Source organism: Terrapene carolina, unplaced genomic scaffold, assembly GCF_002925995.2.
Source record: "Terrapene carolina triunguis isolate 2854851 unplaced genomic scaffold, T_m_triunguis-2.0 Scaffold580, whole genome shotgun sequence".
NCBI classification, from domain to species: domain Eukaryota; kingdom Metazoa; phylum Chordata; order Testudines; family Emydidae; genus Terrapene; species Terrapene triunguis.
The window spans coordinates 455,699-480,643 of record NW_020664931.1 but is presented as its reverse complement, the minus strand read 5'-3'; the positions used below and the strand labels follow the sequence as shown (position 1 = coordinate 480,643).

General features: G+C 41.2%; 1 protein-coding gene across 1 annotated transcript in view; it reads right to left on the bottom strand.

Moving 5' to 3' along the window:
* Positions 1–24,945, bottom strand: part of LOC112103692 (solute carrier family 12 member 7) — a 357,369-nt gene that overhangs the window by 99,464 nt on the left and 232,960 nt on the right. Inside the window, exons 11-15 of the mRNA XM_024195587.1 lie at positions 24,676–24,733; positions 23,028–23,202; positions 19,489–19,607; positions 8,003–8,101; positions 3,274–3,393 (exon numbers count right to left, since the gene is read on the bottom strand). Coding sequence (XP_024051355.1) covers positions 3,274–3,393; positions 8,003–8,101; positions 19,489–19,607; positions 23,028–23,202; positions 24,676–24,733 — 571 coding nt within the window. The remainder of the gene's footprint in view (positions 1–3,273; positions 3,394–8,002; positions 8,102–19,488; positions 19,608–23,027; positions 23,203–24,675; positions 24,734–24,945) is intronic.

The window sequence follows — 24,945 nt, the reverse complement described above, 5'->3', positions numbered from 1 at the left end:
ACAGGTGGTCTCTCCCATCTGTCCTAACTTCTTTCTTTCTTGAGGGTTTGGGGGGTGGGGAGGGGGAAGGAAAGCCCAAAGGAAAAATAAACAAAGAAATTAATAAGAAGAAGGGGTGAAGATTCTTCACCATAGTAAGTTTTAAAAGTTAGAAAGGGGTTGGTCCCATCTTCTTGCCATGGTCAGTAAGAGGAAACTGAATGAGGGTGAGAGTTGCTCCCCCTTTTATATCCTCACATGGGCGCATAAGGAGGCTTAAGGGTATATTCATGGCCCCACCAGACACTGCTAGGCAAAAAATTCAGTATGGGGCATATGAGCACCTCTGAAGCTCTGCAGCACCTCCAACCTTCAGAGGGATCTAAACTGACATACTCAAAAAAGAATCTAAGATATGGATGCATTAAATTGTATTTTTAAATCCTTTTTTGAAAAAAATGAATTAACACCCCCCCCCGACACCCACACTAAACTACTGCCAGCAAGAGATGCACAAACCTTAAAAATAAAGTGTACTTTTAACCTGAAATCTAGTTAAATTTAAAAATGAGTCTTAAAATAGTTCCTGGTACTTTGCCTACCCCTCTAATAATTTGTATAGTTTTATGAATCACATTTTATTTTATTTTTCTGCAAATTTCCTTCTTACTGATTAGTGGTGCAATATCCACACAATCAACAAGAATAACTGACTGACTATGGAGCAACACTGTGAAACTCACAACAGACAAGTGCTGTCATATACACAAAGTAAACTGAAAAAATAGTAAAACATTTACTTTACTTTCTGTCAGCTATCGTAAGTATAGGTACTACGATTTAAAATAATAGATATAAAATTTTGGTTATAAGTGTGATTTTTAACACGGCATCTCTTTTAGGTGATAAAAATGGGGAATGACATTTTGACAGGCAGATGATCCCAGCAAATGTTTTCAACTTGCAAGTACCCATATGACCCCATGTGGTTCCTTATTAAAAGTGAACGATTGGAGTCAATATATATCTGGAAAATATATCATGCTGTAGTGCAATTGCAAGGTTTTATTGGTAATGAATTTGGGATGCCCAACTCATGAGTTATGAAGTTATACCAGAGGAGCTGGGAAAATAAACAATCATGGAATCAACAATTTCACTTCTATATCGCTTGCTTTTTATTGTATTCCACATCCCATCCCTCATTTATACATGAGTAGTCCCATTGAACTAAATGTAACTGCTTGTGTGTGTTACATTGTGTAAGGCTTGGGGTCTTAGATTGTAATATCCTGGCCTGTGCTCCAGCTCCATTCCATTACTCTAGGCCACCCTCTCCATATATCAAGGGAAAGAGACAACATGGCTGTAGTACAACAATCTCTGGCAATCACTCACTGTGGAATGGCTCCTTCTGAGCCACTGCAGTCAGCTACAGTTTAGATTCTAGAGTAACTCTGGAAGTTTAGGGTATTGTTTCCCATCCCCCACCTCTCCACTTAGCTGCAACAAGTGGAACGCTTGAGCAGACGTGGATTGGCCTTTGATCATTCATTGGCCTATGTAGCACGTTGCACACATTTGATTTTTTTATCACAGGCGCCAACTTTTTTCTGCGCCAGTGGGTGCTCGCGCCCCCGGCCCCACCCCCGCACGACTCCAGCCCTGCCCCAAAGTCCCTGCCCTAACTCTGCCCCTCTCTTCCCCTATTGGACCCCTACCCAAGGAATCTAATACTGATAGTATATATCTTCAAAACATTTAATCATCTTATTATAGCAGTCCCTCTGGATCTGTTTATTGATCATAAATGAGATTCTTGTTTTGTTTTTTTAAAAGGAAAATTTCAACACAAAACTTTTGTTAAAATAGAGTTAGTGTTGAGAGTGCATATATATAATTTAGGGTAAAAAATTACAGGGATCTTATCATTATTCCTGAAACAAGCTTTATAAATCCAGTTAAGATTTAATTTAAAAGAAAACCAAACATGTTAAGGGATGGAAATGCTCAGTTAAGGAACCTAAGTTAACAAAATGATAGCTTTGCCTTGCACATTTACCAAGATGAAACAAAAATATGAAAAAACTCATATGGGTCTTTAATAGTCAGTATCTGACACCACAAATACCAAAATTCATCATCATAGTTATATGGTTATTTCAAGGAGTTACTACAATTTAGATCTGGCAAAACTATTTGAGGTCATTTTTGGAGTGCTTTACGTTTATTCACAAGGACCTTGAGAAACTGGAGAACTGGTCTGAAATCCTCAAAGTGAAATTCAATAAAGACAAGTGGAAAGTACTACATTTAGAAAGGAAAAATCAAATGCACTAATACAAAATGGGGAATAACTAGCTAGGCAGTAGTAGTGTTGAAAAGGATCTGGGCATTATAGGGATCACAAATTGAATATGAGTCAACAATGTAACGCAACTGCCAAAAAAGCTAATTCCATTCTTAGGTATATTAACAGTAATGTTGTATGTAAGACACAGGAGGTAACTGTCCTGCTCCACTCAGCAATGGTAAGGCCTTGCCCGGCCAGAGTATTATGTCCAGCTCTGAGCCACACACTTTAAGAAATATGTGGACAAATTGGGGAGAGTCCATAGGAGAGCAACAAAAATAATAAAAGGTTTAGAAAAACTGACACGAGGAAAAGTTTAAAAAACAGGGCATGTTTAGTCTCGAAAGAAGAAGACTAAAAGGGGACCTGATAAGTCATCAAATACGTTAAGAGCTGTTATAAAGAGGATGATAATCAATTGTTCCACCACGTCCCATGGTAGTTTCGATATTTAATCACTCTCACTGTTAAAAACTTGTGCCTAATTAAAAATTTTGAATTTGTCTGTCTTCAAATTCAAGACATTGGCTTTTTTTTGTCTTTAATACCTGGTGTTTTTTCTGCATAAGGGTACATATTCACCCCAATTAAGTCACTTCTTCATCTTTTTGATAAGTTAAAAATGAACTCAAGTCTCTCTCTGCAAGACATTTTCTCAGACATCAAATAATTTTCTGGCTATTCTGTGCATTATGTGTTTGTATAAACAGACACAGAGCATCTTGCAGAAAGGAGTGCCTTTTTCATACATACTCAAGTATGTCATTTTCCTTGAAATTTCCTGCAGAACAGGTGGAATTTTAGGGCTTCAAGACTGTCACTTTTTAAAGCTTGCTACTTGACATTAACATTCAAGCATAACATTTCAAATTTTCCTGGTATTAATTCCCCAATAAAAAAAGAAATTAAATATAACAAAGGAATAAAATACATCATCTTACCCTCTATATTCTATGTACTTGTAAATACATCCTGCAATTAGCATGGCAATCAAAGCATAGTACCAAGAGCAAATGAACATCAAGGCAAAACATAAACTCATCCCCAGGAATGAAAGGGCCCTAAAAAGAAGCACATTTTTGAATTTATAACATACCTGCAAATGTTCTACAAAGTCAATTCTTCCATTAAACTAACTCCCAGAAAGACCTCTCTAACAAAAAAAGGCTATTTCATAATTTAAATGCATTGTCAACAACTTTAATAATCGTTCTGAAAATGCTGAAAACCGAATACAATATTCAATATATGCCTGCAATGTTCAGTTTTGAATCTCTCTACTTGTGCTTACAACTCTTTTCAAGTTTTAAACAGGTCTTAACATTATTTAACATCTATAACTTTCAAGTCTATTTTAAACTTCAAAAATATTCATTATTTATATTATTCTATATAAATCCATGTAAAAACAGCCAATATTAACAATATTCTTGTTAAATTCAGTCAATGAAGTATGATATATTTATCTACTGATATGGTGCCCTAAGTATGTCATGTGATAATAAAAACTGGTGTATGATAAGTATCCGTTGTGGTTAGAGTCTAAGAAATCTTCTAAATATAAAGGTTAAAAAAAGACAGATTGGGATTTAAAATGGTAAAAAAAATGTCAAGGTTGAAAAACAGAAAAAGATAGAAGTTTAAAAAATAAAATATAAGCAGACAAAAGTTTTAAAAAGAACAAATATACAAATAAGAATTGGTCATTAAATAAACATGTAGTTGTTTTTGTTTTTTGTTTAAATCACATCACGCAGAAATAGGATGAGGTTTATAAACAAAAGATTATATGATGAGTACTAGCAATGACAGATTTGGGCTCTATCCTATATTCCTTTATTAAAAATTCTTACACCCTCTTTTTGAAGAGCTCTTATACTTGCAGCAAATCTTTGAAGTTTGGCAAGTGGATTGTCCTGGAGTCAACAAGATGCTTTTTGTTGGCTTCAAAAAAATCTGTTTAGATTTGGCCAAATTACAAGGTGTCAAAAATTCCAATTTCCTATCTGTTTTTCACAAGGCACAGCCTGTTTTTGGTTTGTTGCCAAACATCACCAAAATTCCATTAAAACTCTAAGGGCTTGTCTACACTACCGCGGTAGTTCGACGGCTGGCAATCGAACTTCCGGGTTCGATTTATCGCGTCTGGTGTGGACGCGATAATTCGAACCAGGAAGTGCTCGCCGTCGACTGCGGTACTCCACCTCAGCGAGAGGAGTACCGCGGAGTCGACGGGGGAGCCTGCCTGCCGTGTGTGGACCGCGTCTGAACCGCGGTAAATTCGAACTAAGGTATGTCGACTTCAGCTACGTTATTCACGTAGCTGAAGTTGCGTACCTTAGATCGAATTGGGGTGTTAGTGTAGACCTGGCCTAAGCAACCATCTCAGGGCATTTCACTTCAGCAGTTTGCACAAAGAGCTGAGACTCCAGGCAGGACATAGATAAAATAAATATTCTTTTTTTCCTCCCAATTAAAATACCCTTTGGCCTAAGGGAAAATGCACAATGCTTGAACCAAGGGAAAATCCTGGAATCCTATTCCCATTGACTTCAATGGGACCAAAATTTCACCCTTAGTTGTAGATTCAATACTACAACTTGGTGTTAACAGTTCTGTGAACTTCACAAGTTATTACTGAACAAGGCATCACAGTTCACACAAGTTGGGAATCCAGATCTCAAATAGGGCAGATCCAAGCCGGAGCCACTTATCAATGCTATCTCTTAGAAAGTTTGCCAAATATATGTCCTTGGCTATGGTTTCTGTAAAAGCAGGCTACTTCAGCATATGTAACGCTCTTTCAATATGTTACCTGTCCTCTTCCAGTGGTTGGTCAAGAGAGGATAACAGCCTTTTCATGCTTCCAGCTAAAGTCCTTTAGCTCAAGCGACAGTGCTGCAGTACTCAGATTTAGTAGCTGATTGATGGCTTTGGGGCTAGAAGGGCGAGGGGGAAGGTACACAGTGTCATATAATCTGTTTACATTTTATAAAAAATGAGGAGTTTGGCTCTATTAGTTTGCAGCAAGGCTTTTTTTTCAGTTATAATGTCATGTTTGCTTTTACTTTTCAAATGAAAGAGAAGATGTGTAATAGTGCCACTGGGGACAGTGGGATGACCCTGCCACATGACAGGGTAATCCTGATCCATATCAGATGATTGGGAACAGGAAATAAAAAAAATAAATAGTCTCTTTGCAGCACTCCTGCGTGTCACATTAACAGTAATTGAATAATTAACTTGCCTAACTCTTTCTTATCTTTTTCACAGAAGCTCTAACTTCTTCATTGCTTTCATGGGTTGCTACTAATTGTGTGTTCCTCTTTTTTTTTTTTTTTTTTGGAGTGCCCAACTTGAGACACCTTGGACCTGATTTTTCAGAAGCGGTGAGCACTCATGATTGCAACTATAGTCAATGGAAATTGTGGATACACAATAACACTGATAGTAACAGAGTGTGATCTGGAAGAAAGTGCACAGAGTTGGGAGTCAATAAGCCTCCTGTTCTAATCCTGGTTCTGTCACTGATTCAGGTGTGGCCATGGGCAAATAATTTTGCCTGTCTCAATTTCCTCATCTATAAAATGCAAACTTAATTCTGACATTTCCTAACTTTTGAGAACTTGGCTTTGCAACCTTAACATTTTTATCATAGTTTTCTGTATGTAATTTCCTAGGTTTTAAAAAAAGAAAACGGGGGAAAAAATTCCATCATGTGGAATAATATTGACACCGACATGAGCCTGCAGCACAGTTGGAACCTTAACATCTACAGCACAGACCTCTGCCCCTTGAGCTAATGAAGTAACTAACAGCAGTAGTATGCTGTCATCCTCTTTGTTGACCAGTACTAGAGGGGGTTCAAGCACACACATTGTCAGTGAGTTTCACAGATATTCGCTGGGAATCTGCATACTACTTCAGAATCCCACACAATGTTAGTATAAAATTTGAGTAATAAAAAGTTCAAATTCTTTAATTGGCACTTTCAAAAGATAATAAAATGCTAAGTAAAAGAGAACCAATGTCAGAAAATAACTTAATGAGCGCTAATCTTTGCATGTAAATGAAAAGGGTAGCACAGTATACATTCCAGATTCAGTCTGGGTGTATGTTTTGGAGCACAAATGTATGCCGCTTCTTGAAGGTTATAAAAGAATAAAAAGAAAAACATTTAGATGTGGTAGCTGAATCCAAGCACCCATTCATTTTCAAAAGTATGTGCACTACAATTACCACCAATGTAATGACTACTTGGGTAACTGCACATGCACAACAGATCACTGGCTCATGCAAATACCAAATTGGGGTACATATTTGAAACAACTGCATGAACAAATTCGATTCAAAATTGAACATAATGTTTAAAATCAGATTTCTAATTTACTTAAAGTTTAGTGAATCAATGAGAATGAGTTTAAAGTCAATTCTATTGTTCTGGAGTTATAAATAGAACATTAATATAATTATATGAGATTTTTATATGATGCTGTAATTGAAGACCAAGTGCTTTCAGCTGCAACTGAAACTGATTGGAGCTGTGCTTTGAACATTAAATACTGTAAAAATACTAAGTACTTCGAAAAATCAGACCATAAACTTCTCAAATTGGGCACTCAAAATTAGTGGACACTTTTGAAAACTTTGGCCTTAAACTCTCTGTGCTTCAGTTTCTCATGTGCAAAACAGGGATAAATAATACCATCTAAATTTAGTAATGTTTATGAAACACTTGGATACTATAGAGAGAGCTCCACAGAAACTCCAAGGAGGAAATAAATAATTTTGTATTTATCTTTTGAGGGTTTGGATAGTGTGCATTAAACAGGGCCTGGGGCCACACACTGAATGATAAAGATAAAAATAAATATTGAATTAACTACTCATTCACTGCATGAGGCAGGGATCCAGTTAGTGCTTGAGTTGTGCCAAAACACTCTGGAATGCTGTTCTGGCACTTTTTTGAACAGCCAGAACAGTGTTCCAGTACTTCTTGAAACTATGCAGCAAACATAACTACCTAGTCAAGAAGAGAAATCATGTAATGAAAGTGTGTGCAAATAGATTCATGCATCCATTTTAAGTCCAAAATAAATATTATTTATATGGCAAAATCATGTGCTCCGGTAACTGCTTTTTTTTTTAGGACTAGAGCAATGGGTCCTGTAGAAATGTAATTATGTATGTAAGTGTGTAATTAAAGATTGTATGATAATAGATATACTAAGGGGGCTGAATTAAGGCTGCATAGAGGTTATGTTCATAAACTCATAGACTTAAAGGTCAGAAGGGACCATAGTGATCGTCTAGTCTGACCTCTTGCACATTGCAGGCCACAGAACCTCACCCACTCCTGAAATAAGCCCCTATGTGGCTTTAACTACAGCTATCATTATGTGTGTTCTTGTTCATAACTATTTCTGTCTTGCTTCCAATCTGCATCAAACTTAGAACTAACTGAAATGAACAGGGAAAAATATTTTTCCAAACCCTCTCCTCTACTGTTGTTTTTCCTCTTGTATTAATGTTGTGAATCTATAAATTGTTGAAAACAGTTTTGCTACTGAAAATGTCCAATGAATGCAAAACAAACAACAAATACAAACCAAAATTAGGCATTAGATTTGGCTCTTCTAAATAAGAAGTGTACATAAAAAGATTTCCTACCAATGGTAGTACTTGAAACGAGGTCTCCAGTTTGGAGTGCATAAAAGAGTCTGCACTGCACAGGCCAAGTTCACAAACATATAGCACATTAGGAAAAACCTGCAGAGAAAGACAAATCTTTCAGATGGAAAATGAACTCTATAGTCTCACATACAAAATCTATTAAAGATAGTAGGGATAAATAAATATATTTACAGAAAGTTCAGATTAGTATAAGAACATAGAAATTACTAAAGCAAATCAGATCAGTGATTCATCTAATATACTATCCAGTCTCTGATAGTGGTCAGTACCAGATGTTTCAGAAAAAGATGCAAGAAACACTTCAGTAGATAATCAAAGAATGATCTATCAACATGGAAAGCTTCTTCCTATCTCCAGTCAGTTAGAAATTCACTTATACAGTAACTCCTCACTTAACGTTGTAGCTATGTTCCTGAAAAATGCGACTTTAAGTGAAAGGATGTTAAGCGAATCCAATTTCCCCATAAGAATTAATGTAAATGGGGGGGGGGGTAGGTTCCAGGGCAGCTTCCCCTACTCCGCAAGCACCAGAAGCAGGGGTTCAACCTTCAGGCCGCCCACTCCACTCCTTCCCCCAAGCCCCCACCTTTGACCCACCTCTTCTCCCCCCCAACTCCTCCCCCTTTACTTTGCTCGCTGCGTCCTGGCTCCTCCCCCTCCTTCCCCTCCCTTCTAAACGCCGCAAGCCAGCTGACTGCCGCGGGCAGGAGGTGGGGGGGAGGAGGGGGAAGGCACTGATCCACAGAGTCTGCCGGCGGCCGGGAGGCGCTGGGGGGCAGGGGGCCGTAGGGAGGCTGCCAGCTGTGGAGAAAGCAGGCCGCCAAACAACGTAAGTGTGGAGCATTGCACAACTTTAAATGAGTATGCTCCCTAATTGATTAGCAATGTAACAACGAAACAACGTTAAGCAGGACGACTTTAAGTGAGGAGTTACTGTACCTTGAATCTTGAAACAGGGTTTATATCCCTCATAAAACTTTTATCAAAAATCTTTGCTATTGTAACTTAAGGCATCTTTTTGTTGTTCATATAAAATGCTAATCCTTTTTAAAGTTTTACTAATCTCTTTGTAGCATGTTATACTGTAGTGACTAAGTTCCACAAGGCAAGAGACAGTTTTGTATGCAATAGCTATGATCATTGCTATATTGTAAGGTTTAGTCTAGCTTACTGTATATGTAAAACCACCCCACATTTTATTACATTTTATTCGAAGGTACTGAAGTTACCTGTAAAATAGGAAAGTAATTTGACATTAGCAATATTTTAAAATGCAAAAGTATGGAAAACAGCTGCTTATTGCAATACTGTGGGTGAATTACTAGAGAAACTAACCTGATTGAAAGAAATATGGAAGAGGTTTTCAGGATGAATTATTGAGTTAAACATACATTACATCACTATCTTCTAAGCCTATGATTTATTGTTTGAAGAGCTCTGAGTAGCTCAAAAGCTTGTCTCTTTCACCAACAGAAGTTGGTCCAAAAAAAGATATTACCTCACTCACCTTGCCTCTCTAATGTCCGGGGACTAGCACAGCTACAATGCTAGAAAGATACATTATACCCTGTCAGGCGCTCAGATACCACAATAATTAGGGCCATATAAGCACAATAGATGGATTGATAGCTCTTTTTACCATTTCCAATTGTCAGCATCATTTCTGAAGTGTTTACACCAGTACTGAAGACAGTGTACCAGTAAGGTCTCACTTATACCATATATAAAGGTAATACCACCTCCCTGCATCTACACCATGTTTCCTTACTTACATATCCAAGAAACAAAGAATACAGGCCATTCTTACTTGATGGGGGACTCTATCCTGAGAAGCAGTGACTCTGAAAAAGTTTTGGGGATTGTGGTGGATAATCAGCTGAACTTGAGCTCCCAGTGTGATACTGTGGTCAAAAAGGGCTAATGTAGGCCAAATGCCTAATGGGGAGAAATTGTCTCAAGTAAATTGTACTCCATTTTTTTATTTTGCTTTCTACTCCATTTTGCTAGCTTTGAATTAGTAAGAAGAAATTGTTCTGAGTTTATTCTTTGCTGATTGTGTTAATGATTGTTCTTAGAAGGACAGAAGCTTTATGGCTGTAATTATTGCCTTATTTACTGTTTGGTGTGTGAGTGAAGAATGTATGGCATACTGATTACACTGCTCTACAGCCAAAATGCTTCTGAAATAAATGTAGTCAAACTTTACTAATTCTGGGTCACTGAGAACGAAAATGATGCTTAAAATTGTTGATTGGCTCTAGTTTTCAAGATATGCTATTGGGTCAGTATATACAACCCTTGACTTGGGAATGGCGGAAGATAAGTGAGTTATAAAGGGAAGGGATCTCAATTTAAACCAGAAATGACTAAAATACATCTTTGACTGGATCTATGAATAAATCTATGATTGGGTTTGGACAGTACTTGCTTTTTAGGCAAAACAATGAATAATGCAATCTGAAGCTGGTATTGCGTCCTACATGATAGGAATTGCATCATGTTATTCCTAGAAGTCATGGATGATGCAATCATAACGAAGCTTACATCACTCTGCTGAACAAATTGCCCTATATCAGCTCTAGAAATCATACAGTGTCCTGCTCTCTTATTTGTCAGTGTTTGATTTTGCAAAGGGACACATTTCTGTTTAGCCAAAGTGAGCAGAGATGCCTCGTACTTGTGTGAACAGTGCAGATAACTTCTGCTATGTTTGTGGTGAAGTGACTTTTGCATCACAAAAGCGCAGTATAACCACTATGGTTAAGGTCTGGTCTACACTAGGAGTTTATGTCGAATTTAGCAGCGTTACATCGAATTAACTCTGCACCCGTCCACACAACGAAGCTATTTAGTTCGACATAGAGGTCTCTTAAATTCGACTTCTGTACTCCTCCCCAACGAGGGGAGTAGTGCTAAATTCGACATGGCCATGTCGAATTAGGCTAGGTGTGGATGGAAATCGACAGTAATAGCTCCGGGAGCTATCCCACAGTGCACCACTCTGTTGACGCTCTGGACAGCAGTCCGAGCTTGGATGCTCTGACCAGCCACACAGGAAAAGCCCCGGGAAAATTTGAATTCCTTTTCCTGTCTGGCCAGTTTGAATCTCATTTCCTGTTTGGACATCGTGGCGAGCTCAGCAGCACTGGCAACGATGTAGAGCTCTCCAGCAGAGATGGCCATGCAATCTCAGAATAGAAAGAGGGCCCCAGCATGGACTGATCGGGAAGTCTTGGATCTGATCGCTGTGTGGGGCGATGAGTCCGTGCTTTCCGAGCTGCGATAGAAAAGACGGAATGCAAAGATCTACGAGAAGATCTCAAAAGCCATGGCAGAGAGAGGATACAGCCGGGATGCAACGCAGTGCCGCGTGAAAATCAAGGAGCTGAGACAAGGCTACCAGAAGACCAAAGAGGCAAACAGACGCTCCGGATCCCAGCCCCAGACATCCCGTTTCTACGAGGCACTGCATTCCATCCTAGGTGCGGCCGCCACCACTACCCCACCACTGACCGTGGACTCTGAGGATGGGATATTGTCGACGGCCGGTTCCTCAGAGATGTTAGCGGACGGGGAAGATGAGGAAGGAGATGAGGAGGACGAGGCAGTCGACAGCGCTTACAACGCTGATTTCCCCGACAGCCAGGATCTCTTCATCACCTTTACAGAGATCCCCTACCAACCGTCCCCAGGCGTTAACCTGGACCCAAAATCAGGGGAAGGATCAGTCGGTAAGTGTTTTAAACATGAAAACATTTATTTTGAACAGAACAGGAATATTAACAATATTAACAATGGGTTTTTCATGATTAGTTTGCCCTAGGCGCTTAACGTTTCAGTCCTTGGCAGTGCAACTACTGCAAAAAAATCTAACGATGTCCAGTTTATCATGATTGGTTTGCCCTAGGCGCTCTACTGTTTAGTCCCTGCCAGTGCAGCTACAGTAAAATCCGGTCTATATGTCCGGGGATAGAGCTGAAATCCTCATGGGACATCTCCATGAAGCTCTCCTGGAGGTAATTGGAAAGCCTTTGCATGAGGTTCCTTGGGAGAGCGGCCTTATTGTGTCCTCCGTAGTACGAAACGTTTTCGTGCCAGGAGATAAGCAAGTACTCGGGGATCATTGCCTTGCAGAGCATGGTGGCATGCGGCCCTGGTCTTTGCAGGCTTTCCCGAAGCATCCTTTCTTTCTCGGTCTCTGAAATCCTCATCAGAGTGATGTCGCTCATGGTGACCTGCTTTGAATTAGGTTGGGGAATGTTAGTATTGGGACTGCTTGCCTGTTCCTTTACAGAACTGTAACCAGCGGTTTACAGCCACGCAGTGGAGGCGGGAGAGGGGCAGCATACAGGGATCTTTCCCTGGGACAGCCGCGAGGGGGTGGGACAGGGGCAGAGTTCATGCTTGCCGGATTGCTGGCAGCAGGAACTGGCCAACGCTAGGAGCATTGCTTTGAATGTGAAAGGAAGCCAGTGCTGCTATTAAAGTTTTAAGCAGCCACAAGTCTACGGCTTACCATGTCAGCCTGCTACCAAAATTCTGCTGTCCTGCCCTGCTTGTGTGATCTGCACTGCAAGACCCCAGGCACTGAAAGCGAAGGCCGAAATTTCAACCTTGTCCTAAGTGCGCATGTGATAGTCTTTCTCTGTGAACAAGACCATGCACAGCACCTATGTTCTTTGTTCCCAACAAAATTTATCTTTCTGAGGAATTCACTCCTTTTTTCCCATCCCACAGCTGCGACTGTCTCCCAACCTACCCTGGCATCACACTCCCAGAGGCTAGCGCAGATTAGGCGTAGAAAGACGAGGACACGGGACGACATGTTCTCGGAACTTATGGGCTGCTCCCGAGCCCAGGCAGCCCAGCAGACCCAGTGGAGGGAGAATTTGTCCCAAATCCATCGATCACACATTGAACGGGAGGAGAGGTGGCGGCAGAAAGACCAGCAGGCGACTCAAACACTGCTTGGACTAATGAGGGAGCAAATGGACATGCTCCGGCGCCTTGTGATTTTTCTGCAGGACCGTAGGCAGGAGGACAGAGCCCCGCTGCAGTCTATCTGTAACCGCCCTCCCCCGCCACAAAGTCCCATACCCCCCTCACCCAAAGTCCCAAGAAGGAGGGGCGGCAGAGTCCGTGAAAACTCTCACTCCACCCCTGCAGACTGCTCAAGGAGCAGAAGGCTGTCATTCCCCAAAATTTGATAAGTCCTTTCCTTCCCGCCTCACCCAAGCCCCCGTCCCAGTTTCATCCCCCAGTTTCATGTGTAGTTGCTAATAAAAAATACGTTTCTGTTAATTACTGTTTCCATCATGTTCTTTTAGAGGAGAGTCTGTTTGAAGGGGGGGAAGGGGGTTGGTAATTGGACAGGACAGTCACCTTTACCAGGGTACAGACGCGGGGGCAGGTTCAGCAGCAGGGCACACACACATTGCAGTCACTAGTTCCCTGGTCAGTCTTGGAGGTGGTTTTCATGTTCTCTGGGGGGGGGGCTATGTGACTTTGTGGCGGGGGAGGGCGGTTAGAGATCTTATGCTGCGGTCCTTATCCTGGATCACAGAGCCACGAAGCAGGGGATCTGTAACCGTCCTCCCCCTGCCACAAAGTCACATAGCCCCCACACACAGAGTCCCGAACAGGAGGGGTGGCAGGCTCCGTTGAAACAACCAATCCACCAGTGCGGATCGCTCTAGGAGCAGGAGCCTGTCATTCCTCGAGTTTAGAAGCGTCCTTTGCATCACTACACTACACCCGCTCCCCACCACAGTCTGCGTCCCAGTTTCAACACTTTACCACGAAAACAGTAATAAAGAAAACCGTGTTCATTAACAAATTTCCAGTGATTTTATTTTTAAACGTGTGTTGGAAGGGGGGGGAACGGGGTATGTGACTGGAGAAGATAGTGAACATTCACTGGGTAAAGAAACGGGGGCAGGTTCAGCTTCTCTGTAAACAAACTTCATAGTCACAGGTTACCCTGCTCACTCAGGAACCTAGCTTTCAAAGCCTCCCGGATGCACAGCGCATCCCGCTGTGCTCTTCTAATCACACGGCTCTCTGGCTGGGCGTAATCAGCAGCCAGGCTATTTGCCTCAACCACCCACCACGCCATAAAGGTCTCCCCCTTGCTCTCACAGAGATTGTGGAGCACACAGCAAGCTGCAATAACAATGGGGATATTGGTTTCGCTGAGATCAGAGCGAGTCAGTAAGCTTCTCCATCTCCCCTTGAGACGTCCAAAAGCACACTCCACCACTCCACCACCATTCTGCACTTGCTCAGCCGGTAGTTGAAGAGTTCTTTTTCACTGTCCAGGGCGCCTGTATAGGGCTTCATGAGCCAGGGCAGTAGCGGGTAGGCTGGGTCCCCGAGGATCACTATAGGCATCTCCACATCCCCAACAGTTATTTTGTGGTCCGGGAAGTAAATACCTTCCTGCAGCCGTCTAAACAGACCAGAGTTCCTGAAAACACGAGTGTCATGAACCTTGCCCGGCCATCCGACGTTGATGTTGGTAAAACGTCCCCTATGGTCCACCAGTGCTTGCAGCACCATTGAAAAGTAGCCCTTTCGGTTAATGTACTGGCTGGCCTGGTGGTCCGGTCCCAGGATAGGGATGTGAGTTCCATCTATAGCCCCACCGCAGTTTGGGAATCCCATCGCGGCGAAGCCATCTTTGATGACCTGCACGTTTCCCAGGGTCACTACCTTTGACAGCAGTACCTCAACGATTGCGTTGGCTACTTGCATCACAACAACCCCCACGGTAGATTTGCCCACGCCAAAGTGGTTCGCGACTGACCGGTAGCTGTCTGGTGTTGCAAGCTTCCAGAGGGCTATGGCCACTCGCTTCTGGACAGTCAGGGCTGCTCGCATCCGGGTGTCCTTGTGCTTCAGGGCAGGGGACAGCAACTCACAAAGTTCCAGGAAAGTCCCCTTCCGCATGCGAAAGTTTCGCAGCCACTGTGATTCATCCCAGACCTGCAGCACTATGCGGTCCCACCAGTCCGTGCCTGTTTCCCAGGCCCAGAATCGCCGTTCCACAGCATCAACATGACCCATTGCCACCATGATGTCCTCGGCGCGGGGTCCCGTGCTTTGTGACAGGTCTGTGCCACTCTCAGACTTCAGGTCCTCACCGCGCTACCGTAGCCTCCTCGCCCGATTTCTCAGCATCTGCCTCTGGGAAAGGTGGATGATAAGGTGCGAGGTGTTGACAACGGCCATAACTGCAGCGATGGTCGCAGCGGACTCCATGCTCGCAGTGCTGTGGCGTCCGCGCTGTCACTGACCAGAAAAGTGCGCGAACTGATTGCCCATCGGCGCTTTCAGGGAGGGAGGGCGGGAGTGACGGTTGGATGACGACAGTTACCCAAAACCACCCTCGACGCATTTTTTTCCCCAGAAGGCATTGGGGGCTCGACCCAGAATTCCAATGGGCAGCGGGGACTGCGGGAACTGTGGGATAGCTGCCCACAGTGCACCGCTTCCAATGTCGACGCTTGCCCCGTTAGTGTGGACTCACAAAGTCGAATTACTGTCCTTAGTGTGAATACACACGTTCGACTTTGTAATATCGATTCCACATATTCGATTTAAGTAAAATCGAACTACTCTCGTAGTGTAGACATACCCTAAGAAAGCCTATCACCTTTATTTTGGCTGCAAAATTGGAGATCAGGACAAGAGGTGGGCCCCACACATATGCTGCAACACTTGTGCAACAAATCTTCGCCAGTGGTTGAACAGGAAAAGGAAATCTATGCCTTTTGCAGTGCCAATGATTTGGAGAGAGCCAACAGATCATACCAGCAATTGTTACTTCTGCATGGTGCCTCCAGTTGGGAAAGGTGTGTCAAAGAAGAAAAAGTGGACTGTGCATTATCCAAACATTCCATCAGCTATACGCCCAGTACCCCACGGAGAAGGACTGCCGGTTCCTGATGCACCAGAATCATTCTCACTTGAGTCAGACGAGGAAGAGGAAGAGGATGAAACTTCTGGTCCTGAACCATCAATGTCACAGGACCCACATTTTCCCCCATCCTCCTCCTCTGAACCACACCTCATAACACAAGGTGAACTGAATGGCCTTGTCAGGGATTTGGAACTACCCAAGAGTAAGGCAGAGCTGTTGGGCTCCAGACTACAGCAGTGGAATCTCCTGGCAGGTGATGTTAGGGTTTCCATGTTCCGTGACTGTCAAAAGGATCTTGTCCCATTCTTCTTCATGGAAGGTGATCTTGTAGCCTGCAACAACATCGATGGTGTGATGGCAGCCCTCAACATCGTTCACGATCCAGATGAGTGGAGACTGTTCATTGATTCATCGAAGACGAGTCTTAAAGCTGTTTTACTGCATAATGGCAATGTTTTGCCATCAATTCCAGTTGGTCATGCAGTCCATAGGAAGGAAACCTATGACAACATGAAACAACTTTTGAGGTGCATAAACTATGACCAACATCAGTGGCAGCTTTGTGGCGATTTGAAGGTTGTTGCTCTCTTGCTTGGTCTGCAGACTGGATACACAAAGTACTGCTGTTTTCTCTGCGAATGGGATAGTTGTGCAAGAGATTCCCACTACATCAAGAAAGATTGGCCACTCCGACAGTCATTGGAGCCTGGGAGGAAAAGTGTTCAGCATCCACCACTTGTTGAATCAAGGAAGATTTTGTTACCACCCTTACACATCAAGCTGGGTCTGATGAAGAACTTTGTCAAGGCCATTGACAAAACACAAGCAGCTTTCAAGTACCTCCGTGGAAAATTTCCAAGGTTAAGGGAAGCTAAGATAAAGGAAGGTGTCTTTGTTGGTCCTCAGATTCATGAACTTCTTCGAGATGATGCATTTGACCATGCACTGCGTGGCAAGGAAAAGACGGCATGGAAAGCCTTCCACTTAGTGGCAATAAATTTTCTAGGAAACAACAAGGCAGACAACTACAGGTTGTTGGTGGAAAACCTCCTCAAGGCATACAAAAGCCTTGGTTGCAACATGTCACTAAGGATACATTTTTTGCACTCTCATCTAGATTTTTTTCCACCGAACTGCGGAGCAGTGAGCGACGAGCACGGCAAGCGATTTCACCAGGACATTGCAACAATGGAGAAACGCTATCAGGGCAAATGGAGCCCATCAATGCTTGCAGACTATTGCTGGACAGTGACAAGAGATGCTCCATTTAATGAATACAAGAGACAAGCCAAGAAGCGCCGAGTAGACACTGAATAGGACTAAACTATGTACAGAATAGTTTTTTGACTTTTGTTTCATAATACATTTTATTTATATAACCCTTTTGCTGATTTTTAAAGTGTTACATAGACAGCACAGGTGAAATATTATCATGTAAAGCAACCATAAACACATGAAAAGACCTAAGTTTACAATTTATGATTAAAACTCTACTATCTACACAATATCCATAGACATAAAATGTAAAAACTTAAATATCTTAGAAACAGTAGCCAATCAGTTGTTTTAATTGTCATATTTGAATTCAGCACATCAAAATACATAATAAATAGCACATTTTAACTCTGAAGCAGACGACTTCTCAAAAATTGTAGACCAGTGTTAACTGAGAAGAGACAGCTGGGCCGGATGGTCAACAGGGGAGTGGAGGAGTCAACAGGCACCAACTTAATTATCAGAATTACCCAGATGGCAGATTGACAACCCTAAAGTAAAAGGCATACACCCCAGGGTCAAGATAAGGAGTTGAGCCGGAGAGACGAGATAAGAAACAGCTGCGGATCCTCCCAGTAACAACTCAAAATAATGCTGATTAAGAACAACCTTGAATACCTCATGATTAACAACTCTGCTGTGACACAACAAGGGCCATAGGCTTGTATGGAACTTATTACTATAAAAGAAGGGTAAATTGCCATGGGCCTTTGGGTTCGTTCTGCATCAACATCGGAGCTTCGAACACGTTCGACAGAGACCCAGCTCCCCTCCCTCGTGTGCATTTTCAGCTGGCCACTGGAACTGACCAAGCAACACTTAGGACTGATAACTATAAGATCCAGCTGCAGAACCTTTTGCGGGAGGGGTGTGTGCTTATCCCCTTTAAAAAGATTCCATGTGCTTCTTATAAGCATAACACTAATGCTATCCTGGGATGCATAAACAGGGGAATCTCAAGCAGCAATAGAGAGGTTAATATTATTTCTGCATTTGGCATGTGACCATTGGCTGGAATATTGTGTCCAGTTCTGGTGTCCACAATTCAAGACAGATGTTGGTAAATTAGAGAGGGTTCAGACAAGAGCCAGGAGAATGATTAAAGGATTAGAAAACATGCCTTTAAGTGATAGTCTCAAGGAGTTCAATCCACTTAGTTTAGCAAAGAGATGGTTGAGAGTTAACTTGATTACAGTTTATAAGTGCCTACATTATATGGGGAACAAATATTTAATAATGGGCTCTTCAATCTAGCCAAGAAAAGTATAGCATGATCAAACGGCTGGAAGTTGAAGCTAGAAAAATTTAGACTAAAAATAAGGTGTACACTTTTGACAGTGAGAGTAACAATTGGAACAATTCATCAAGGGACATGGTACATTCTCTGACTGACAATTTTTAAATCTAGATTGAATGTTTATCTAAAAGATATGTGCTAGGAATTATTTTGGGACAGTTCTATGGTCTGTGCTTTGCAGGAGATCAGACTGGATGATCACAATGATCCCTTATGGCCTAGCAGTCTATGAAAGTATTGCATTTACTCACTTAGCTGTATCACACAGGGTTATCCACCATAACCTTTAAGTCTTTTTCAGAGTCACTGCTTGTCAAAACAGTCTTCCATTCTATAAATGTTACCTACATTCTTGGTTCCCAAATGCATGATCTTGTATTTAGATGTACTAAAATACATTTTGTTCAAGTGAGCCCACCTAGCCAATGTGACCCACCCTGCTCTGTAGAACTGACCTGTCCCCAGCATTATTTACCATTTCACCTATTTTCTGGCATCTGCAAATTTTACCCTTAATGATTTTATATTTTCTTCCAGATCACCAGTAAAGATATTCAATAGCATTGGGACAAGAACAGATCCCTATGGGACCTCGCTAGAAATTCCCCCACTAGGTGATAACTCCCTAATGAGAATTAGTTTGTGAAATTTCTCATTTAGCTAGATTTCAGTCCATTTAATATGGTCTGTGTTGATTTCAGATAGTGCTAATTTTTTAATGAGAATGTCTGAAGTACTAAGTCAAATAACGTATAGAAGTCTATTTCAGTTAAGCATTGATTTAATTTAGCATTAGCCTAAGGCTTTTATCATATTTTGTCAGTCTAGATTCTCTTCAGGTTAACTGAGTTTTACTAACAATATGATCTGAAAAGTATTTCAAAGACAAGAAAAAGTCTTGATAACTAAGTTAATTTCAACAATATAATAAGCTTTTAAAAAAATGTCAAGTTTCACATGCATACTTACATTGAAAGAATTGGTGCTACGCTATCCAGCGAAGCTATGAGAATTCCTATCTCACAAATAAAAGCAGTGAGAAGTAATGCCCAGGTTGGTTCACCATTTGCTTTTCCATGACCAAATACCTAATTCAATTAAAATTTTCAGTAAAATAAGTAAATCTGTTCAATATATAGTTCTCAAAATATACTAAAGGGAAACCAACTTTAACAAAACCCATCAAATTTAAACTGGTTAAAGCCATTTTTAAAGTTAAAGAAATCCACATACATAAGCAGATTCTCTTATATATTAAAAAAGCAAATTTACATGAGTTAAGACTTGACATAGGAAAACTATTTTTTTTTATAATACAAAATTAAAATTTTAGGGATGGGGAAGAGAAACAACATGACATTTCTAATCACAAGCCTGATTCTTGATACTGCATTAAAGAAAGAAAAGAAGAAACAAAGGAAAGAGCATGGGAACCTACAGAGAAGCCTACCATAAATCAGTAGAAGGAGCCCAGTTGCTGAGACATGGGATATGAGAGAGCTCATGGCCAGATCCACTCAAGTAATTTTATTCATAAAGTTGTAGGGGGTAGCAGGGACAAAGTCTTCTCTCAAGGTTCCAAAGAATACACACAGCAGTATATGTTCCCTCCTCTTCTCTCCACACAACCATAAGGATTGAAACCCCAGTATTCCCTCCACCTGTTCTCTTTCTAAACATCCAGTTTCTCCTCACTCTCATTCTCCATACCACACCCTTCCCTCCCTTTTCCCTATAGAGACCCTTCAATCTTCCTTCTCTTTCATTCAAACTCTCATTCTCTTTCTAAACCCTAATTTTCCTCAAACATCTCTCGCCATATTTCAAATGTCTCATGTTCCCTGGCACCATTGCATGACTATAAATTCTTCATGCTCTCTTCCCTCTCCCTCCGAACACTTCATCATCTCTAAACATCCCTCCCTCTCCCTTGAAACCCATCTCAATCTACAAATTCTCTAATCCTCCTGCAGACAACTCTAATGCCCCTTACTCTCTCTCCTTCCAAAACATCCATAATTCTCTTCTTCATTTGAGTCTCCTCTTTCCTCAAGCCCATTCTCTCCTCCTGTGAAACCTCTGCAGTCATCCCACCCTTTGTTCCCTCACTGCCAAATATCCCCTTTCTATTTACTCCTCGAAACTATGACATTTCTCTCTTGCCCCACATCTGTCTCTTTGATTCACCTCTCACCTCTCCCCACCCTTAGAGTTTCCCTGTCCTGGCCCCTATTCTCTCTGCATCCCCAATATTCAGCTCCTCCCACCAAGTCCCTCCTTCCTTAGTACCCTTCCCCTCACCCACAAGTTCCCCACGCCTCTCTCCAACTCCCTTCTCTTCATACAACTTCTTCCCAGCCCCAGTCCCCTCCTCAGATTCCCCTAATTGGGCCTGTCCCACTCTAGTTCCCAAAGATTGTCCCCCACTGCCTCCCATTACCACCACCATCACACACTAGATGGTGCCTCTCTAAATCTCACACCAGCTCCTATCCCCTTGGACATGTTACCTAACGTGGGGAATTAGGAGGAGCTACTGGTTGGCCCTGTCTCTGCTCAGATCCCTGCCTGCCAACAGGGGCTGTTGCCAAGTCTCACGAGAAAAAAAGCAGCACTACCTTTCAGAACAAGCCCAACCCATTCTATCCTTAAGAGATAGAAACCAAAATAATCAAGTATCTATCCACTGTTGAATATTTTTCTATGCCTCCTAACGTTAGTCATTTTCCAGTCCTGTCCAAAAGAGTGAGAATTTGTCAAAATAAAAGGAAATGACTGAGTTAACATTTTTGCTTCTGTTGCAACCGTGTTTTCATTTTTATTTTAATTTGCAGGTTTTTTTTATAGTTTTTAATATTTACTTTGGCTGGACTAAGTTCATCATTCCTGACTCTGTCTTGTGCCGGTATAGGGTTATTTGCTCATTCCACTGTAGTCAGTGACTAAAAGCTTGCATAGTGACTTATCCATAATTTTAAACTCTACAATGCATACTGAATGTCGCATGTAAGGAGGGAAATGGGATCACGGCTTAATTTTTAATGCAAGAGGTGCTGGAGAACCTTAGCACAATTTAAGCAATGGCTGGACTGCTGGAGAATGGCAGCTGCTGGCCTTACGCCCAGCTCTGAAGGCAGTCCCACTGCCAACAGCAGCGCAGAAGTAAGGTTGGCATGGTATAATGCATTGCCACCCTTACTTCTGCATTGCTGCTGGCAGCAACGGTGCTGCCTTCAGAGCTGGGTGTCTGGCCAGCAGCCGCCACTCTCCGTTCTTCCTTTAGCAGGCACCCACAGAGTGTTGTAACAGCTGTCACTTCTAGGTAGGCTTTTTCAGTTAATTCCAGGTATAGTGCCTTACAAAAGTCTTTGCATTGTCTTTCTGGACGATGGCATTTTTTGTCCTTTGCTTTTATCTGTAAATGTAGGCACAAAGATGCATCCAGCAAGAGACCAAGCGTATGCAGTACCTTAATAACTTCAGTTAGACCCCCTTCATCAATGGGAAGGTTACAGTTTTTGCAAGCTGTTCAAAATGGTCTTGCTTTTCATGCATCTCCCAATTTTGCCCAGGCACTAGAATACCTTGGAGACTGTACACTCTACACTTGCCAAACTATCCAATTCAGAGAAAAGTTACATAATCTTCATCTCAGTCACAACCAGGCCTTGAAGTTCAGAGTTAATGACAGAACAGCATGGAAATAGCTGTTATACCTGTCTTAATTTACATAATTTGCAGAATGAGTAAGAACTTAAATTGTTGCTCTCAACTTTTTCTATAAGTGACTCCAAAACAGTATCATGTAGTTCCATGTCCAGATCAAATATACTCTATTTACAAATAAAAAGTGCCTGAACTCCAAACCTAGCCTGGAATCTGAAAGTTAAGTTGCTAGTTATTTTCTGGCTTGTGCATTTCCACTCGTAAAAAATTCTGTGGGACCAATTCTGCCTCAGTTTCATAGTGCACAACTTGATTGTTTGAAGAATAAAGACAATAAAACAGCACAGAGATACATAAGGGTAGAGTGTGGTCTGCAAATGCAACTTGATTTACTTTTTTCTTTTTAATGCAATTAAAATATAGATTCAGCTCAAGGTATATCTATACTGGAATCCAAGGTGTGACTGCAGGTCAGGTAAACATACCTCCATTAGCTTTACCTGTGCTAGCATTGCTAAAAATAGCAGTGTAGTTGAGGTGACATAGGGTTCAGTGCAGGCTCTACAAGCCCATCCATAACCCTGAGTACCAACTTGCATTGCTGAAGCCTGCACCACCATATCTACACTGCTGTTTTTAGCAATGCTCGCACAAGTAAAGCTAGCTTGGGTAGGTCTATCCTAGCTGCAATTATACCTTGGATTGCAGTATAGACATCCCATCACACTTTCATGGCTCTGCAGCGGTAACAGGAATAAAAAGAATTGAAAGTATATTTAAGTCAACAATATAAATGCAATTTAAATGTAAATGCATTTAAAATACTGAAAAAAGTAGCTCACTTGAAGAAATGGTATTATGCCATCTCTTGCAATAGCCTGCAACAGCCGGGGTGCACCAGTAAGACTCTGTAGACCAGCACCACATGTAGAGAAGAATGAACCAATTACAATTACCCATGGAGAAGGCCATGCCAATGTACCAATCACTAGGTTTCCATTAACTGCTTCTCCAAACCTTGGGGAAAAGATCAAATAAATTAACGAGAAAGAGCAGTGAATGCTAAAGTGATAATTCTATTATAGCTCAATATACACATTTCTAATTCTTTTTTAGCACTTAATAAATGATACTCTACAAAATAATCAGGTTGTGTTTGGGTTTATCCAACCGATTTATCCTCTTTCTTATACTATTAAGGAAAAGAGCAGTTAAATTTTACAACACAACTGTGATTTAATAATTCTTAATACTACATGTGTCTTTACAAGACATAACTTCCATATTATCTGGGCACACTACATTGTTTATGCCAGTAGTATTTACTCATATGCTCTGTATCCATTGTGGTATTGAACTAATTACCATGTAATGAGAATAACAGCCATGATACTAGAAGCCAGATTTTCAAAAGCCTTTGCTGTTGAAAACCCTGTCGTGCAGATATATACAGAGACACAAATAGAGGATTCATATAAATATTGTTTTCAAAATAAATGGTTGATCATATACAGTGCATGGGTATCAAAAGATGTATGAGAAGAGTCAGTGGGTGAGGTAGTGTCATAACCTGCTGATAGATGTGAACTGCCTAGTTTTAACATTGTTTAGAGATGCTTAAGACACTTGGGCATGTGCAAGCATGGAGACAGCCTGTAAGCTGTCCTCTACTCACAGCTGTTGGATTAGCTGTTCCGGTTAAAGAAAAATAGCAAATGGGAGAGGGTTATTGACGTGGGAGGGAGTGCTAAGGAAAAAGTGGTAATGCTATGATGGTTTTCTCTGAGGTATAGGCAGAGGGAGTAAAGACAGAAAACCCACGGGGGTGGCAACTAGAATTAGCCAGTCAACTACATACATATGCCTTTAGCCTGGCATGCTGCCTGAGTCAGTGCAATTTTTGAAAGATGTCTATCAGGAGAATGCGCAAAAGAAATCAGCACTAGGAGCCAGGTGCTTTCATAACATAGTAACTGATGCCCAAGCTAGTTCCAATGGTTTCTTGAGATAATTGATTCTGTCTTGCCTATGAATCCATGCATGAGTCCAGAGGGGGTTCAGTTAAGGTGAGAGACCTTAGGGGAGTCTTAAGAAATGTGAGATGTCATCCAGCAAAGTCAAGGCAGTTTTTTAAAAAGTGGCATGCATTAATTTATTTTAAAAAAAATTTGCAGGTCACTTTTAATGTTTGAAGATTATTAGCAGGGCCGGTTCCAGGGTTTTGGCCGCCCCAAGCAGCCAAAACCAAAAAATTAGCATATTTTCATTATTTTTTCTTCTTCAACTTTGACTTGTCTGTTTTTATTAAAAGAATAGTATGAAATTAAGACATTTAGCAATGTTAACTGTCACATAAACACACACCATCTAAATTACTGGTAAATTTCTAAAATAAAACCTATTCAAACATATTTTTATTCCAATAATCAACATTTATGAGCATACATAAAACATGTACACTTTATAAAGATGGAAATTAAACATACATACTTATCTCTTAATATCACACCTTCTATACATGCACCAAACAATACAATGCAGGATAGATCTATTATTGAGAATGAAGGAAGATAAAAACAGATTATACTGTAGTGTAATTTGGAGAAGAATTAAACTCCTCATTACCTAAGAATCTAAAAAAAATCTCACAACATTACTTTTTTTGTCTTCTTCCAGCTTTCTCACAAAAATAAGATTAATCAAGGGTTAGCTGACTTTTGCCGATATTTCTTTATCATGTGCTGTATTTATTCTATACTT